The sequence below is a fragment of the Babylonia areolata genome, chromosome 29, assembly GCF_041734735.1.
Source record: "Babylonia areolata isolate BAREFJ2019XMU chromosome 29, ASM4173473v1, whole genome shotgun sequence".
Classification (NCBI taxonomy): Eukaryota; Metazoa; Mollusca; class Gastropoda; order Neogastropoda; family Buccinidae; genus Babylonia; species Babylonia areolata.
The window spans coordinates 31,987,563-32,007,562 of NC_134904.1; the positions used below are offsets into that span (position 1 = coordinate 31,987,563).

At 43.1% G+C, this 20,000-nt stretch overlaps 1 protein-coding gene across 1 annotated transcript; it reads right to left on the bottom strand.

The window, feature by feature from the left end:
- Nucleotides 1-9,264: 9,264 nt before the first annotated feature.
- On the bottom strand, nucleotides 9,265-12,217 carry LOC143274647 (FMRFamide receptor-like). The gene is made up of 2 exons (XM_076578520.1): nucleotides 11,609-12,217; nucleotides 9,265-10,185 (listed from the first exon to the last, which is right to left on the bottom strand). Exons 1-2 carry the CDS (start codon nucleotides 12,215-12,217, stop codon nucleotides 9,265-9,267), a joined length of 1,530 nt encoding a protein of 509 aa, XP_076434635.1.
- Nucleotides 12,218-20,000: the final 7,783 nt, after the last annotated feature.

The window sequence follows — 20,000 nt, forward strand, 5'->3', positions numbered from 1 at the left end:
ACGACAATAATGGCTTAGTCGCGGAGCCAGACTGAGTGAGCGTCCCTCCCAGAGTGGAGACCGCCACCACGTCCCTCCAACAACAGCCCCCCATGAATCTGCCGACACTGACGACATTGATAGGACTCACCCCAAGCACGGAAGTGGAGGGGTATTGAGGTATCTTTTACTTTATTTAATGTTGGCTTCAAATTTTCTTAGCCTGCATGCATAAAAGGCTGTGGCGGTCAGTTAGTGCGTGATTCTTGACATGGTCTTGGGTTTGATTCCCCGGTTTCAGATCCCTGGCGGGTGAATGATGGATATTTTGTGATCTAGCAGTTCAAGAACATGTTAGTGCCTGAAACCACTGCATGTGTTCACACTTGCGGAAAATGCATGTTAAAGATCCTGTGATCCATGTCAGCATTCAATGGGTGATGGAAACCTGAAAATACCCAGCGATGAAACCTGCCACAACAGAGTTATCAATAAATTGATTTGTCAGTGATGGAAAAAAAACAAACCCAACAAGCATGCATACAGTAAACTGTATTTTAAATGCGGCGGCAGTTTTCTCTTTTATGCTCAACGCTTCCATTCACAAGATTATCTATCCTGGTATTAGTCAAACATTTCAAAAGATACACACATCTGTTGAGCTGATTAGGAAACAACACCCTAAAAGAAAAACACATGAATGAAGGGCTTAATTTTTTTTCCCTCTCTCTCTCTCTCTCGATCTTATGTTTCTGGTTTGTATCAATTAGTTGTGTGTGCCGAATGTTGATTTCAGCTATCCCCAATTGTTGGTGCCATATGTAGATCATCAAGGAGATCAGCAATTATTTCATTTCATTTTGGGTTGTTGTTTTGTTTAAACTGTCAACCAGTCCACATTTACATGACCATGTAGTCTTTTTGATGTTTCAGTTAATAATGAGCTTGTATTTACATGTCCATGTATTGAAATATAGTACAGCAGTGTCTGCTACATTCATTTCAGTACAATACAGTACAGTACAACACAGCACAGCGCAGTATAGTACAGCACAGCACAGTACAGTAAGTACAGTAAAGTACAACACAGTACAACACAGCACTGCACAGCACAGCACAGTATAGTACAACACAGCACAGTATAGTACAACACAGTACAGTACAGCACAGTAGAACACAGTAGATTACAGTACAACACAGCACAGCACAGTACAGTACATTACAGTACAACACAGCACAGTACATTACAGTACAACACAGCAAAGCACAGTACAGTACAACACAGTACAGTACAACACAGCACAGTACAGCACAGTAGAACACAGCACAGTACAGTTTAACACAGTACGGTACAACACAGCATAGCACAGCACAATACAGTACAGCACAACACAGCACAGTACAACACAGTACAGTACAACACAGCAAAGCACAGCACACTACAGCACAACACAGTACAGTACAACACAGCTCAGTACAACACAGCACAGTACAGTACAACACAGCACAGCACAGTACAACACAACACAGTACAATACAGCACAGCACAGCACAATACACTACAACACAGTACAGCACAGTACGGAACAGTACAACACAGCACAGCACAATACAGCAAAGCACAACACACTACAGCACAACACAGTACAGTACAACACAGCACAGTACAGTACAATACAGCACAGTACAGTACAATACAGCACAGCACAGCACAATACACTACAGCACAGTACAGTACAGCACAGTACAGTACAGTACAACACAGCACAGTACAACACAGTACAGTACAGTACCACTGCTGTTCATTGCCAGTTTAGCTGATGAACGGACATTGAAGTCAGTTCAGTGCATTGTAGTAGAACTTTTTTGTATCATAGTTGTTGAAAAGCGAAGTATAGATCTACTTCTTCTGTTATGATGAGGTCATTGCAGCGTTTTTGGAGATTCAGTCCACTCAGTATCTTAATTTTGTATGTATAGAGTAGGGTCAAGGTTCAGTTATCTGTGTGTGTGTGTGTGTGTGTGAGAGAGAGAGAGAGAGAGAGAGAGATTGTTTGCATTTGGAAAGAGAAACTTGTTCAGTTTCCATGAATCGTTGCAGAAACAGTGCTGGTGTATCCTTTTCGGCAAAGACATAAAAATGAGTGCTAATGCATGCACGCACAAGCACACACACACACACACACACACACGCACACGCACACACATGCGCACACACACACACGCACACACATACACGAACACACACATGCGCTCACACACACACACACACACACACACACACGCACACACATACATGCGCTCACACACACACGCGCGCGCGCGCATACACACACACACACATGCGCTCACACACACATACACACGCACACACACACATGCACACACACATACACGCACACACACACACATGCGCTCACACACACACACATATATATATACGCACAGACACATGCACTCACACACACACACACACACACACACAACAAAATTAATGTGCAATTACATGCCAAAACAAAGTTTCTAAAATGAAATGAATCCGAAAGGGTGGATGTGATTGATCTGGACAGTGGTTGCTTTATGCTGGGTTGCTTTGTGGTTGATACATGTACACATGTACTGCAAACTAGTACAGTTGTTAAGTGAGGATATTTGAAGATTAAACAACTAATGCTGCCAGATTGTTGATGAAATCATCATGTGTGTGTTTTGGTTTGTTTTTTGTTTTTGTTTTTTTTTATGTTTTTTTTTTTCATGAACAGCCTAGTATGGTGAAACCAGGTTATTAGAGTGTGAAGCTGAAAAGTTTATTATTTATCCTACAATATATTGATATGTGTTTGTACACGTTTAGTGCGCGTGTGTGTGTGTGACTTTTTTTTGTTTTTGTTTTTTTTTTTTTTGTAGATTTTCAATCATTGTCAGTCATTGTATCATCATTATATTATGTGTACTGTATCAATCCAGTTGTTGATATGAACAAAAGAATTCAACACTTTGCGGATGTACAAATTTGTTTTCTCTTGTAGTAAATGTTGTTCAACATTTGTGGGTTGTTTTGTTTCCAAGTTTGCAAATATATGCTCATGGTTGCTTTTAGTTTTAGTCAAGTGTGTGTGTGTGTGTGTGTGTGTGTGTGTGTGTGTGTGTGAGAGAGAGAGAGAGAGAGAGTCTGATTGCAGGGATGTAAAACAACCTGTATTCTTTACAAGCAAATGAGCGTCTTGAAAAAATATAGTCCAGTGATGACTTTTTAAACTTCTGCTTTATTAGGTTTCAGTTATTAAAAGCACATGACTAGTGATTAGCTTAGGTAGTAACTTGAAGCGTTTAATCCTTGTTTCCTTTTTTTTTCTTTTTTTTTTCCTTCTGTCAATCGAAATGTCTTACATTATCTGGACAATAAAGCATTTTCAACTACAACTGAACGCCTTTGCTTCATGTGTTCACAATGTTGGATGCATCACATCATTAATTGTGTTATCTGTGTTTTACAGGACTTTACTTTTCCTTCTTCTTCTTCTTTTTTTTGTCTTTTACTAGCGCAATCATATGCACTGTTTCCGTGGCATTGCTCCAAGCAATGACATTCGAGGAAGCAAAGCTGTTGATCGATCTGCCAAGAATACCTTAAATCGGGAACTGTCTCGCTCCACAATAGAAGAAAGAGAAACACCTGTAGGTGCTGGGGAGGACCCAGAGAAGCACTGTCTCCACCCGCCCTTGGAACAATCCTGCACCACCCTTGGAGGCCTCCTCTGTGTTCACGATGGGTGCAGGCACGCACAGGACGCTCCATTAAGAATTCAAGGGACATAACTGCTACCGAACAGAGGCAAAAGAGACCACAGGATGCAACTCGCGACAGCCTTAAAAGAAGTATCCCCATGGGTGTACCAGCCAGTATTTCATGACTGCAGAGCCCACCGGCAAAAGACACCACCCTCCAGCTGCTGAGCACACCCCACAGACCAAACCGCCCCTGCCCGCAGACAAATGAAGACAGTGCCACTCCAGACACAGCCATACGGTCTCATGTACCCTCGAGAGAGAGAATCCCAAGTTGTAGTCTTTCCCACTGTCAACCGGACTTTCCCTGTGGTCAGTGGGTCTTTCCTCACCGTCACTGGACCTTTCTCCAGGGTCAGCCTAGTCTAGGCAAAGAAGAAAATGAAACACCCGTAGGTGCTGGGGAGGACCATTTTACAGACCTGAAACTCAAGGGTCAGTCGCGTGAGAAATACCCATGACAAGAACAGTGGAAATCCCAAACCGACAAAAACGACAACAACAAACAAACAAACAAAAACAAAAAAACACACAAAAAAACAAAACAAACAAAAACAAAACAAAACAAAAACCCAAAACAACAACAACAACAAACAAACAAACAACACCAAAAAAGAACAACAGTACTATCCTCAAAGGATTCCTTCAAGACTTTCTTCTAACTTCCAAGACACAGATAAAGAGGTGATCCGTCCTGTGCATTCCTTATCTAACACAGTCTTGAAAGGTGAAGAACCTCCATGGTGTGTGTCCGTGAAAACTACCGAACCTCTCAGTGAAAAAGAAAAAAAAAGAAGAAAAAAAAAAAGGTGATGATCAACTGCTGGGATCTGCATGGTATCAGACACAAACATTTTACAGCTGGCTTCATGAAGACTGTTTCCAGATGTTCCTCTGAACACTGCTTTTCTTTTTTGTTTTGTTTATTGTTTGTTTGTTTTATCTTATTTGTTTATATATATATATATATATTTTTTTTTTTTCAGTTTGTGAAGGAATTAATATTCTATCTTGCACTGAGCGAGTACCTACAGTAGCCCCTGTTTTACTGCAGTGAATCATGCACATCATGAAAATACTTTAGAGTTCCCTTCATCATAGTGCTCGGTAAAGGGGTATAACTCTTCCCTGCATTTCGTCATGTCAGTGCAGTTGCTCCTCTTCCCTCTTCTCCACATCGCCGAGCTCTCTCTCCCTCTCTCTCTCTATCTATCTCTTTCACACACACACACACACACACACACACACACACACACGTGCAAACACGCACACACAAATAGGCTCTGCAACAAGTGTAAAATTAAATACATAGTTTTATTGTAAATTGTAATTGTTTTTTGGTAGTGTGGAAAACAACGGATGAAGATAAACCATAGCAACTGGACGCCGGGGACAGGCATAAACTGGTCTATGCCACACGCTGTGTAGTTCATCAGACGAATTTTTTACAAAAAAGAAGAAGAAGAAAAAAATAACAACGAAAAAAAAACCAAAATACAAATGACTTAACAACGTCTATAGTACAATACTTTTCATCAGTCCATAACGTGGGCTCCGTGATCGACGACATAATTAGTGGTGTGTTCTACTGTCTGGACTGTTCGGACGTCTATAAATTTCCTGATGCCACCGGCGATCTTTTTTTTTTTTTTTTTCATGCACATGTGATTACAAAATCATTTGTGAAGTCTCAGCCTCTTGACACATCGTTATCAGAAGATAAAAACTCTGGTTGGTCTTACGTTGGTTAAAGACGATGACGATGATGATGATGATTGACGATGATGATGACGACGACGATGATGATGAAGATGATGACGATGATGGTGATGATGATGATGACGACGACGACGACGATGATGACGACGACGACGATGACGATGATAATGATGACGCCGACGACGCCGACGACGATGATGATGAAGATGATGACGACGATCATGATGATGATACAGATGATGACGATGATGGTGATGATGATGACGATGATGATGATGATGATGATGACGACGACGATGATGATGATGATGATGACGATGATGATGACGACGACGACGATGATAATGATGATGACGACGACGACGACGACGATGATGATGATGATGATGACGATGATGAAGTCAGGAAATCTGCATGAAAAGCAACACATACAACACGCACCGGAGCAGGTTATACACAAACAACATGCGTACAAACAACAACAACAACAACAGCAATACTAACAACAACAATAATGATGATGATGATGATACACGAGATAACAGCAGCAACAACGACGACAACGACGACAACGACGACAACGAAGTCGATACTGCTGCATCTCTTGGTTCTTGCTCTCATGGCCTGACCATCTTGTTAGCCTTGAAAATCTCCCTACATTTTCCCTCTGTTTAGTGTGATGTATGGTGTCATGACCAAGTAATATGAGAGAGAGAGAGAGAGAGAGAGAGAGAGAGAGAGAGAGAGAGTGTGTGTGTGTGTGTGTGCAGTGCGTGCATGGGTGAATATGCACAAGTTTTTTTTAAGGTTTTTTTTTTAGATTGATATGCACTTGCATGTGTCCTAATTTCTACTGTATCTGTGTTTGTGTATGATTTTCGATTGATGTTCGTACCTTGTTATGTACTATCCCTTCCAATATTCCTTGTGACCCCGGTACACTTGGTAATAAAGACATATTCTATTCTATTCTAATATCAACGTAAGAAATATGCCAGTATAAAAAAAACGTGATATTTTCAAGTGCTTTCCATGTAGTTTCAGGGCTCACTACCCCGCCACGACCATCGGGTCCATTCTGACCCATCCAGGACAAAATCCATCTTTTATTTAGTCACTGACGGGCGCAATAGCCGAGTGGTTAAAGCGTTGGACTGTCAATCTGAGGGTCCCGGGTTCGAATCACGGTGACAGCGCCTGGTGGGTAAAGGGTGGAGATTTTTACGATCTCCCAGGTCAACATATGTGCAGACCTGCTTAGTGCCTGAACCCCCTTCGTGTGTATATGCAAGCAGAAGATCAAATACGCACGTTAAAGATCCTGTAATCCATGTCAGCGTTCGGTGGGTTATGGAAACAAGAACATACCCAGCATGCACACCCCCGAAAACGGAGTATTGCTGCCTACATGGCGGGGTAAAAACGGTCATACACGTAAAAGCCCACTCGTGTGCATACGAGTGAACGCAGAAGAAGAAGAAGAATTTAGTCACTGTCGCACCGCGACTAGTGACTGAGACGATCTGGACACCCACCTTCATGCTTGCAAGCCCTTTTTCAGATTCTGTAAAGGCTTCCTTCCTTCCTTCCAGAGTACTCGAATCTCCGCTTCAGAAATGAGAGAATAATTATAATATAGTTATAAGACACAGGGCTCTGTGTTTGCTTTGTGTGAACAATAACACAAACACATTGTTATGATTTTTTGTTTATTTTTTTAAACAAAACTTAAATCAATAATTTTCTCTCTCTCTCTCACCCTCCTCCCACTCGATTTTTTTCCTTCCCTCGTCTAATATCACTTACAGTGAAAAGACGTTAAACTAAAGAACGAACGAATAACACGATATATAACACAAACACATGATATATAGTATATATATATATATGATAGTCAGTCGTGTTCGACTATAACCACCAGAACAGCAGTGGAGGTAACTGCTGTCTCGAATATTTGGGCCAGAATTATAGTGGAGAGTGTCTTGCCCAACTTCCATCCCCACACTCTCGTCCAAGAGGGTTTTAGGACAGTCGTCGTTAGGATGCTTCCCCAATATTAACTCACTCAGTACGGCCAGTCCTCTCTTCTCCTCTACACAGACCCCTCGGATGTCCAGTGGGTGTCTGAATGACCCAACCTTTAGCTTCCGTCGTCAGAATTGTGACATTCTTTGTCAACATTCACCTCTTCAGTATAAGAGCCTTCTGCTTGCAATATTTTGATGATGGTAATTAGGGGTGAAACGCTGTTAACGTTGATTCTTTCGCCGTTCGTATGGAGAGAGTTAAAAGGCCAACTAGTCCCCCAAGGCTGCAGCACGAAGAGCCAGTGCAATTTTTGCCTCCTAGTTTGAGAGTCATAGTCCTTCACAAAAGACTAAACTGTAAATGACTTACCATTTCAATGAAGAAACCATTATTCATACAGCTCTCGCATTGCTGTTGGCCCAACTATAAGCTTATGTCAAGCTGTGATGTAAGCTTTAGAGTATTACTACAACAACATACATCCCATCCCCCCGACCCGGTTACTCCCAAGCATCCACTGTTTGTATAAAGGCCTCTGGTCGATGTGCAATAAACAGTTCCTTGACAAAAGACTAAGCTGTAAATGATTTCCCACTGCAATGGATAAACCATTGATGACACGACATGATATACAGTATACGGATCCATCCGTACGCTTTTGGCGCTTCCATACCCCCGAAAACGGAGTATGGCTGCCTACATGGCGGGGTAAAAACGGTCATACACGTAAAAGCCCACTCGTGTGCATACGAGTGAACGTGGGAGTTGCAGCCCACGAACGCAGAAGAAGAAGAAGAAGAAGAAGAAGAAGGCGCTTCCTTGGAACTGAAACCCCAAACTGATAATTATGATGATGATGCTGATGACGACAGGTGACAGCAGCAACACCAAGGCAACGACAACAGTAAAGTGATGATGCTACTGAAATAATGTCAACAGCATAAGGGACACCAAACAAAACAGCGAACACCCATCAGTTTGCACCCACTGCACGGTGCCCTGCCTTGCAGAGAGGACCGAGAGTGAAAAGAAATCATCGTGATACCATTAATTAACACCACAGGACATAGCATTTGAATATGTATTTAGACAAACAACAACAACAGCAACAGCAACAAAAACAACAACAACACACACACAGACACAGACACAGACACACACACACACACACACGCACGCACGCACGCACGCACGCACACACACACACACACACACACACACACACACACACACACACCAAACGGCCTCTTACCGTGTTCCAGACAAACAGCCAGGACAGCACAGGTTAAAGGTTAAAGGTTAAAAGGTTAAAGGCCCCACAGCCTTTTACGGCTAATCGGGGGAATAGATTCATAAACCACAATGTCTATGACTGTGCATCAGAAGATGGGACCCAGTCTTATAGGTCCCATGGCCTTGTACGGCTATCAGGGCAATGAACTCATATCCACTGTGTCTAAGAGTAGGCATAAGAAGGGGCGAAGGTGGGTGGGGGCGGGAGGGGGCCCGGGGGCGGGGGGGGGGGAGGGGGGGGGGGCATGGGGGGCAATCCTCTCCATCCCCGTAATTTTAGCACTGAAGTGGCCAGGGTGGAGAGAAAGGAAAATCGGAGTGAAGCGCCTTTTCCCCCAGGTCACAACGCCTTGCCGAAACAGGGCTACAAACAAACCCTCAGTGAATATTCTTTTGGTGAACACTGGACCAGAAGAGTGCAGGGCCTCACCGTGCCGGCCTCACCGTGGTGCACGATCACAGTCGGTTGGACAACTCCGAGCTCCTTCCATTCTCCGGACCGAGATGTCTGTACAACTGAAGGTGATGATGATGATGATGAGGAGGAGGAGGAGGATGGGGATTCTCCTCCTGACGATGGTGGTGATGGTGATGATGAGGATGATCATGATCATGATCCTCGCAAAGCAACAACAAGCGGTGACAGCGGTCAGGCTGACCCGGTAGATCCTTGGCCGCCTCGCCGTTGCCGCCCGAGGAAAAGAGTGGAGACTCCAGTTCCCTGCTCCCTTCCTTTCCCTTCCCCTTCACCTCCTCCCTCACCCTCCAGCTACACCTCCGCCCCCGCAGCCGTCGCCGACACCAACACCGCCGCCGCCGCCGCCGCGGGAGAAAGATGCTGGCGAAGATGTCGCGGAACTGCTTCCCGATGGCGCAGTAGGCCACGAAGTTGACCCCGGAGTTAAGGAGAACCATGGTGTCGGCGACGGACACAAAGTGGGCGCAGGCCACGGAACACTCGTTGAAGGCGTCCTTGCCGCGGACCATGATCAACGCCACTGCAGGGAACAGCTCACAGACGAAGAAGATGATGGTGACGGCGATCACCATTCCTGTCAGTCTCCCCTCACGCGCTGTTCTCTTGCTTACCTTGTGGGTGGTGATGCCCCGCCCACCCTGGGCGCCCCGCCCACCCTGGGTGCCCCGCCCACCGCCCCCAGCCGTGTTGGATCCAGAGGTGGTGGTGGTGGTGGTGGTCATCCTGGAGGACGAGGAAGAGGAGGAAGAGGAGGAGGAGGAGGTCAGAGAGTGGCTGGCGTGAAGGGCTCGGATCATCAGCACGTTGAAGACGACAATCAGAACGAACGGCGTGAGGAACTCGCAGATGAGGTTGATCCAGACGACGAACCAGTAGTTGTAGAAATCACTCTCGCCTACCTGAGAAGAGAACAGAGGACAAAACAAATGGTGTTCCGTGACCTGCGTGCAACTGAGGGTTGGAAAAATGGAATATCACTCTGACCTACCTTGGAAAAGAATGGGGGATGGGGGTGGGTGGGTGGGGGATTGTACTCAATCACCTGCATGCAGCTGAGGTGAAAAATGAATAGGGGAAGCGTTTCAAAGATGGCATTTGGATATGTCTACGTGTTCACTATATTTGATAGTCAGTCGTGTCCAACAACTATGACCATCAGAACAGCAGAGGAGGCAACTGCTGTCCCAACTATCTGAGCTCGAATTTGATTATAGCCAAGAGTGTCTTGCCCAAGTTACATCCCCAATCTCTCGGCCAAGAAGGTTTTAGGGCATTCGGCTTTGGGATGGGTCCCATTATCCAACTAGCCCCCGAGGCTGCAGCACAAAGAGCCAGTGCAATCTTGCCTCCTAGTTTGAGAGTCATAGTCCTTCACAAAAGAATAAGCTGCAAATGACTTACCATTTCAATGAAGAAACCATTATTCATACAGCTCTCGCATTGCTGTTGGCCCAACTATAAGCTTATGTCAAGCTGTGATGAAAGCTTTAGAGTATTACTACAACAACGTACATCCCATCCTGACGACCCTGTTACTCCCAAACATCCACTGTTTGTATAAAGGCCTCTGGTCGATGTGCAATAAACAGTTCATCTCTCTCTCTCTCCACATTATGAGTTGATTGTGCATGCAGTGTGCATAAGTCACATATATGCATGTGCACATTATTATCTAAAATTGTTTATCCTTATATGTGTCTACCCCTTCGAATCGGGCCTTCGCTTTTCTTGAGTTAATTAAGCCTCATTATCGTCAAAAAACCAAAACCAAAAAAACAACAACAACAACAACAACAAAAACACCACCAGAAGACTTTCGGAAAATAATAGAGGACAGAAAATTAACTTCAGAAGATATATTTAAATAAAAAGAAAAGAAAAAAAAAGAAAGAAAGAAAAAAACTTCAGAAGATGATTAGAAGATGGAAAAAGAAAGAAAAAAAACTTTCAGCAGATGAAAACAAAACAAAACAAAAAACAAAAAAACAAAAAAACGTAGAAGAGAGACCTTCAGGAAATGAAAAAAGACAAAAGAATGACCCTCAGAAAATTAAAAACAACAAAAACAACAACAACAACAACAACAAAAATCAGACAGCAAAACAGACCTTCAGAAGATGGGGAAAACGAGCTTCAGAAGGTGAAGAAAAAGAAAGAAAGAGAAAGACCGAAAAGTAAAAAAGACCTTCACAAGAATGAAAAAAGCATCCCCCTCACCCCCCCCCCCCGCCCCAAAAAAGAGAAGAAAATCACTCGAGGAAACACACACACACACACACACACACAAGAAGAAGAAGAAGAAGGAAAACACCTCTAGCCTACCTGCGTGCGGTGAAAGACAATGCGGGTGGTGTTGGTGAGGGGGTCCAGGTGGTAATCGTAGGAGTAGGCCAGGTAGAGCGGGCAGTGGAAGAGCAGGGACCAGGCCAGGATGACCACCACTGCCCTCCTCCCCCACGCCTTGCTGCACACGGTGGAGGCCAGCAGGGGTCTGGCCACGGCGATATAGCGCTCTATGGTGATCAGCACCGTCATCAGGGTGGTCACCGTCTGGGCGATGTGCGGTACCGGGTACATCACCACGTACACGGGACGGATGAAGTCACGGTAGGCGTCCGTCAACAGCTTAGCCTGACTCATCGTCGTCAACGTCTCCAGCAACATTTCTGACAACAACAGGACGGAGTCTACCACCTCTAAACAGATCAGTAAAAACGGGGCTGACGACTTCTGACGGAAGTGGGCCAGGATGACGATGGAGACAGTGTTGCACAGCAGGCCCAGGAGAGCGATGGCCGTTCCACCGATGGCGAACACCCCGACCCGTGTGGCCCAGATCTCGTCGGGGATTGGGTCAGCGTCCGTCAGGTTGAGGTGTAGCTCGCTGCCTGCCCAGGAGGACACGTTGAGTGCAACGTCCTCCAGAAACATCCTTTCGCGCCAGGCGGAGAAAAACATGGCGGTGGGTGTGTGTGTTTGGTACGAGGCTTACGGTTTTTTTTTGACTGTGTCAAAATATTACGTCAGATATACTGAATTTTTGAGAAAAAAAACGTGAGAAGATAGGTGCACCCTGTGCGCTAAACCTCGAGTCACCCACAACACAAACATCACGTGTTGATTGGTCCTTCTGTTTCACACCGAGAATATGTGTCAAAAACGCGTCAGATACATGTCCTGAGTTCTTTATATCCTGCGTCATCACGAGATTCAAATTATCAGTCTGGTGCACTAAGTAAATCACAGACACCGTAAGGTCATTCTTACAGACTGTTTGGCTATTTTGATGGCGTCTTTACAGCTTGCACCTGAAAACACAAAGAAAATAAAGTGCTTGGTACGTTTCGGGTTTGTTGTTGAGGTTTTTTTCGATATCTTTAAAAAAATATTCTTAAAATGTAAAATACGATTGTTCAGAGAACAAGACGGGGTCACAGTATGATACACAACTGACTGAGGTCTTCTCACTGACTGTCAGTTTTCTGTTTCGAGTAAATCGTGGAATGGTACAGTTGACGTTATCACACTGTTTCATATCGTTGAGAAATAAAACGTTCTTCGTGCACAGCGAGTGACATACCAAGAGATGTCAAGGAATTATGAGTTATCAACATTATCTGCAGAAAGGAATGTGTACTATGTACTTTGGGGAAAGCTTGTGTGGAGCAAACGTCTGTAAAAAATCATCCACGATGCAAAGCGGTGTTAGGTGAAAATTTAGACAACTGTCGAGACTGAACAATGGTGTCGACACACGAATTGCTTCGATTTTCCCTGGGATTGTTTGTTTATTTTTCTTGACACCCATCTACATGAGTAGTGTAGTCATTCAGAACTGAAGGTCTTATTTGTAATCATACACATCCAGTACCTCTCATGAACTAGACTTTGACTATCATTGTTTCACATATCGTGCTACCTCAACTTGATAATCTATTGACTGTCATTGTTTCATATATCGTGCTACCTCAACTTGACAATCTGTTGACTATCATTGTTTCACATATCGTGCTACCTCAACTTGATAATCTATTGACTGTCATTGTTTCACATATCGTGCTACCTCAACTTGACAATCTATTGACTATCATTGTTTCACATATCGTGCTACCTCAACTTGATAATCTATTGACTATCATTGTTTCACATATAGTGCTACCTCAACTTGATAATCTATTGACGATCATTGTTCCACATATCGTGCTACCTAAACTTGACAATCTATCGAACTAATGTATTTCAACACCAGTGCTTCTCAGGAAAGATATTTTCCCTTAAAACACGTGCCAAAAAAAAAGAAGAAAAAGAGAATCAAGACAAAAAAATCACTTAAGGCTCGCCTTCTCATCATCGATACTGACAAATGTTTAAAACAAAATGTAGCATAATCTGGGGCCTTTGTTTTTCGAACATTTAAAGTAGGAATAAAATATTATGATAAGGCATGCTAACTGCCAGTGGCATATACACCACACTTTAGCCTACTATGCGATGGATCATTGAATACGTTGAAATAAGTGCTCTTGCATTTGGTGACGACCTTATTCTTTTTCTTCCTTTGAAATGGATTCAAAGTAAAAAAAAAAAAAAAAAACCACCAAACAAACAAACACTTTTTAAGTTAACGATGTAGGTGCCTTGTATAACGGCACAGATATACTCGGTGAACGACAGCACCTTAAGCTGATTGTGGATAACCGTGGACAACCAGTATCGTGGACGTAAACACGCATTTCGAGGCAATAAACACGCACCTCAGTCACAGAGAAATACAGGGGCTCTCTCTGTAAGCCGGAACAGTCCGAGCCAGTATCAGAGAACGATTCACCAAACCTGTCTTCTGGGCAGCCCGCTTCATGGCCGAACTTCGCAATGCGGAGAGTTCAGAAAAGACTCTGACGATGGCCAGACTCGGAAATCTCCATTTGATAGCCCTGGTAAATACACACGTCACGCGCGAATGACAGACTACACGAGCACCCATCTTTTGGCCCCTCCAGGGTGTCAAGCTGACATATTTCACCTCCAAGCAAAGGGTGGATCATGTGCTGGGAGACATTACCCAATCAAAACGTCAACCCGGTTTCTGTTTTTTTTCATGGACGGATCATTATCATTATTGAGAAGGTTGAGATCGATCAGGCTGAGTCCTGGCCTTTGTGAGCCCTTCTAGCGTGCTTTGTGTCCGTGTCTTGTGAGGTGATCATGTTCCTGACACTTTAAACACTCCCCTCAGCATGTATGGGGTGATAGTGGTGGTGGTGGTGGTGGTAGTGGTGGTGGTAGTGGTGGTGGTGGTGTTTTCCTTCCATCGCGTCCTCCTGCAAACAAAACAACAATGTGTGCAAAACTACATCAATCACTGAACGGCAAACAGAAAACACAAACTGCTCATTACTCCTGACATGCGATCTGAACGGTGTGGGGGCCATTGTCCTCCAGCAGTGATCTGCATGATGTGTCTGATTGGGGATGGTGCAAGTCATCTGGCTAATCAGTCATCAGTCGTGCTGTTGGCAAGAGCTTGGTGCACGTTGTCACACTGAGTATGGGATGAAGCGTAAGGAAGAAGAGCACTTGCTCGCTTTCTTTCTTTCTTTCTTTCTTTCTTTTTTTCCCCCTTTTTTACATAAATCCTAGTGTGATCCTATGCTCCCCTCCCCCACTCTGAACTTATACCGCTTTTGCATAATTGATTAATAATTGATTGATCGATTGATTGATTGATTTAAAGAGACAAGACTCGGTTTATAGTGACCATCGCAACAGCCACAAATATACTACCAAAAAATATTGCTCTTTCCCTCTCTCTGATCTATTTATGCCCCCACCCCAAACCCGCCCCCCGCTCCCCCCTTCCCCTGCCCCCCCTCTCTCTCTCTCTCACTCTCTGTGATGTGTTAATGCCTCTCCCCCCTCTCACTCTCGCTCTCTCTCTGTGATGTGTTAATGCCTCTCTTTCCATCTCTCTCTGCAACTGTCAACCTGCCTGTCTTACGCTGTTTCTCAGCTCCGTCCTCTCTTCTCTCCCCTGTTTTGCCTTACTTCTCACTCTCTCGTTCTCTCTCCCCCTTTACTGTATTGTTGATATATACATCTTCGCACTATACGTGAATACTTAAATGCTTATAGATGCGCGATTATGTTGTTGTTTGCATAACTATATCAATCATATATTCTACTGTCGTGAAAAATTTGCTGTAATGTGTTTTTAATTGTCTTCTTTTGTTTTCTCTCGTATAATTGTTTTCTTTTATTTTTCTTTCAAATTTTGTCCAGAGGGCAAGGTGTAAAAAAAAAGAAAAAAAAAAAGAATAATTATTTGTTTATTCCCTTACCCTCTCAGAAATGAAAGGTCGTTTCGTTTCGTTTCGTTTCATTTCGTTTTAATTCTCTCTTCAGAATGTCACCAACACCCACAAACCCTTTCCTTTGCCACTCCTGAACAAGTGGAGTGATGGCCTAGAGGTAACGCGTCCGCCTAGGAAGCGACAGAATCTGAGCGCGCTGGTTCGAATCACGGCTCAGCCGCAGATATTTTCTCCCCCTCCACTAGACCTTGAGTGGTGGTCTGGACGCTAGTCATTCGGATGAGACGATAAACCGAGGTCCCATGTGCAGCATGCACTTAGCGCACGTAAAAGAACCCACGGCAACAAAAGGGTTGTTCCTGGCGAAATTCTGTAGAAAAATCCACTTCGATGGGGAAAAACAACAAATAAAACTGCAGGATCATAATAATAATAAAAATTATAATAATGGGTGGCGCTGTAGTGTAGCGACGAGCTCTCCATGGGGACAGCAGCTCGAATTTCACACAGAGAAATCTGTTGTGATAAAAAGAAATACAAAGACAAATACAAATTTTGTCCAGAGGGCCGGGTGTAAAGAAAAGAAAAAAAAGAAAGAAAAAAAAATTGATTATTCTCTTACCCTCTCAGAAATGGAAGCTTCATTTCGTTTCGATTCGTTTCGTTTCGTTTTAATTCTCTCTTCAGAATGTCACGAACATGAACAAGGCTCACAGTCTTCAACCCACTGACCGAATTCTATGAAATGATTAACCCCTTATCTGCGTTCGTCAGGGAAGGATCATCATCATCATCATCATCTCACAGATATAATACTGTGCTTTTCATTCGGAATGTCTATTCACTATTTGTTTTTCTCTTTACTCTTTTTTTTTTTTTAAATCTCGGGATAACATGACTTTTTGTTCAACAAAAATCAACTAAACCCACACACATATACAGTTGCAATCACAGTGCACATTCTTCACATCACATGCCACACTTGATCTCATTTCATCGATGTTCAGCAAAACGCAAGGGATTGTTAAAAGCACTATAATTCTGTCTGGTGAGCAGACTCTAGTGCCAGGAAACGTGGTGTTAACTCCAGGTTAAAGCACTATAATCATCTCTAACATACTCTAGTGCCAGGAAACATGGTGTTAACTCCAGGTTAAAGCACTATAATCATCTCTAGCACACTCTAGTGCCAGGAAACGTGGTGTTAACTCCATTTAAAGCACTATAATTATCTCTAGCAGACTCCAGTGCCAGGAAACGTGGTGTTAACTCCAGGTTAAAGCACTATAATCATCTCTAACATACTCTAGTGCCAGGAAACGTGGTGTTAACTCCAGGTTAAAGCATTATAATTATCTCTAGCAGACTCTAGTGCCAGGAAACGTGGTGTTAACTCCAGGTTAAAGCACTATAATTATCTCTAGCAGACTCTAGTGCCAGGAAACGTGGTGTTAACTCCAGGTTAAAGCATTATAATTATCTCTAGCAGACTCTAGTGCCAGGAAACGTGGTGTTATTAACTCCAGGTCAAAGCACTATAATTATCTCTAGCAGACTCTAATGCCAGGAAAAGTGGTGTTAACTCCAGGTTAAAGAACTATAATCATCTCTAGCAGACTCTAGTGCCAGGAAACGTGGTGTTAACACCTCCAGAGACCCCACTGAACATGGCATACAGATGCCCCTCGCTCAGTTTCAGTACTGGAGGTGATCGGATTTCTCTTTGTGTGAAGCGGGGGCTTCTTGTGCCCCAGTGGCAATCGTGTTTTTCTGCATGCCTTTAATAAATTTTTTAAAATCTTTTTAAAGACTGTTTAATTAGATAATTAAACAATTAACCATTGATAAAGTACTTTAAGTAAGTAAGTAATTTGATTTATTGTTTATTTATTTGTTTATTCATCCATTATTTATTTATTCATTTGAACTTTTTTTTATATATACTCTCTCTCTCTCTCCCTCTCTCTTCGTTTTAAAGCATTGTCCTTTTTTGCCAAGGTGAACTAGAAGATGAATACTATTTGTTGTTTGTTTGTTCTGTATATAATGAATTACGGACAAAATTTCTTCAAGACTGTTTAAACATGTCTCTTAGTTCACTTCTCCGATTTAAACAACAAGCAGAGAAATTGCCATGTATCAAAATGGCCAAAGTTCAATTAAAACAGTTTCGTTCGTTCGTTCGTTCGTTCTCTCCCCCCTTGTCTAGAGGGCTTTAATGCTAAACGGACAATAACATATGTCAGTCAGTGTCAGTGTCAGTGTCAGTGTCACTCACTCTCTCTCTCTTTTGTATAAAGCGGTCCTCTTTGGCTCCAAATGACATTCAGTTTTCTTGCGGTCCTGTTTTCTGTTATTGTTTCTCTTTTTGTTTTGTTTTTTCCTTTCTAAAATATTTCTTGTATTTATTTGTTTATAATTATGTACATTTATTTGTTCATTTATCTATTCATATATTTGTTTGTTCGTTCTTTTTTTTTCTTTTTTTTTTTGGATAAAAAGCTGTTTGCATTGGCTCCGATTAATTTTTTTTTTGTTTTTTGGCGGTCCTGCTTTAAAAAGATAATTTATATTTTTTGTATTTATTTATTCATTTGTTTGTTGTTTTTTTTGTTTTTTTTAAATTTATCTCTCTATTTATCTATTTGCCTGATCATTCTATTTTGTCCCCTCCAATACGTAAATGCAATGAGAGAGAGGGTGGGCCTCGATGATATTCAGCATCCTCGTCCACCCAAGTGGCTCACTGATGGGAAATATGAATTCAACCGACCAAGGTTCGGCATAAATGGAATTGTTGGGGTTTTGTTTTATGTTTGTTTGTTTGTCTATTTTGTTTATTTTTGTTTTGCTTTTCCGACCAGTGAAGAAGGCAACGATTCTCGGAAATAGAAAGAAAAACAATGTGAGAGAAACTGAAAGTAAGAGAGAGAGAGAGAGAGAGAGAGAGAGAGAGAGAGAGAGAGAGAGAGAAGGCGAAGAAGAAAGAAAATAAAATATGCGCTCGTTTGACTTGCATGCAACTGAGGACACACACACACACACACTGAATCCTAAAGGAAACTTGTTTTTTTTTATACCCAGCATAATATTCAATGTTTGTCCCAACAACAGGCTCTTTGAACACTATGGTTTCCTTCAAGTTCCCATCACAAGAACAGCTGTTTGACTGCTTTGTGCCACCTTGAGGAGCGAAAAGTCGGTGTTTCTGTGGGTGTGTGGGTGTGGGTGTGATTGTGTTTGTGTGGGTGTGTGGGTGGTGGTCGGGCGAGGGCTTTGCTGCTAAGTAGTCCCGTGCGTCAGATCCTGTATTGCGCTGATGCTGTTTTCATGGAACCACTCGACATGCCTGTGATCATGGGAAGAAGAGAGGATGGATGGGGAGGGGGGCGGGGGAGGGGGAGGGGGGGGGCAGAGAGAGAGGGGGTTAGGGGGGGGGGGATGAGAGAGTGAGAGAGTATGAAACTGAGAGAGAGGGGGATAGGGAGAGAGAGAGAGAGAGAGAGAGAGAGAGAGAGAGAGAGAGACAGACAGACAGACAGACAGACAGAAAAGAGACAAAGCTGAGGGGAGAGAAAGAGTGGAGAGAGAGAGAGAGAGAGAGAGAGAGAGAGAGAGAGAGAACTGAACACTGAAATGTTTAATGTCATCAGCTGTAAAAGCTCATATAGTGACATAGTAGGTACAAATCAGAACAAAAATGGTGCAAACCAAATAAATAAAATGGAACAGAAAGGAACAACATAATCAAAGCAAACTAAACTGCAAAGGGATAAGCGGTACTTAGGTACTTTGTCATTTTGCTTAACTCTCTCCATACGAACGGCCAAAGAGACGACGTTAACAGCGTTTTAGCCCAATTACCATCATCAAAATATTGCAAGCGGAAGGCTCTTACACTGAAGAGGTGAATGTTGACAAAGAATACCTCAATTCTGACGACGGAAGCTAAAGGTTGGGTCATTCAGACACCCACTGGACATCCGAGGGGTTTGTGTAGAGGAGAAGAGAGGACTGGCCGTATTGAGTGAGTTAAAAATGTCCATGTGGCAAGCGGGTACTGTGCATCCTCCCCCCCCACCCTTCCCCTTCCCCCTTTCGTCTCTAAGTTTTGAACAGCACACAGGAAACAAGGAAACAAGTATATAATATAATCCGTATAATAATCATTTAAGCAGATGACATCGACACACATCATATCAATACGAACACATAACAAAGTACATATAAAACATATAACACATCAGAAAAATACATTGTGTGTGTGTGTGTGTGTGTGTGTGTGTGTGTGTGTGTGTGAGAGAGAGAGAGAGAGAGAGAGAGAGAGAAAGACAGAGTGAGAGAGTGTGAGAGACTGAGATTGAGGGAGTGACAGAGTGAGAGAGAGAGAGAGAGAGGGGAGT

Bases quoted from the DNA above. Each gene is read 5' to 3' on its own strand.
- LOC143274647 (XM_076578520.1), bottom strand. From the start codon at position 12,217: ATGTTTCTGGAGGACGTTGCACTCAACGTGTCCTCCTGGGCAGGCAGC. The intron at 10,186-11,608 runs GTAGGCTAGAGG...TTCTCTTCTCAG, and splicing joins TTGTCTTTCACCGCACGCAG to GTAGGCGAGAGTGATTTCTA.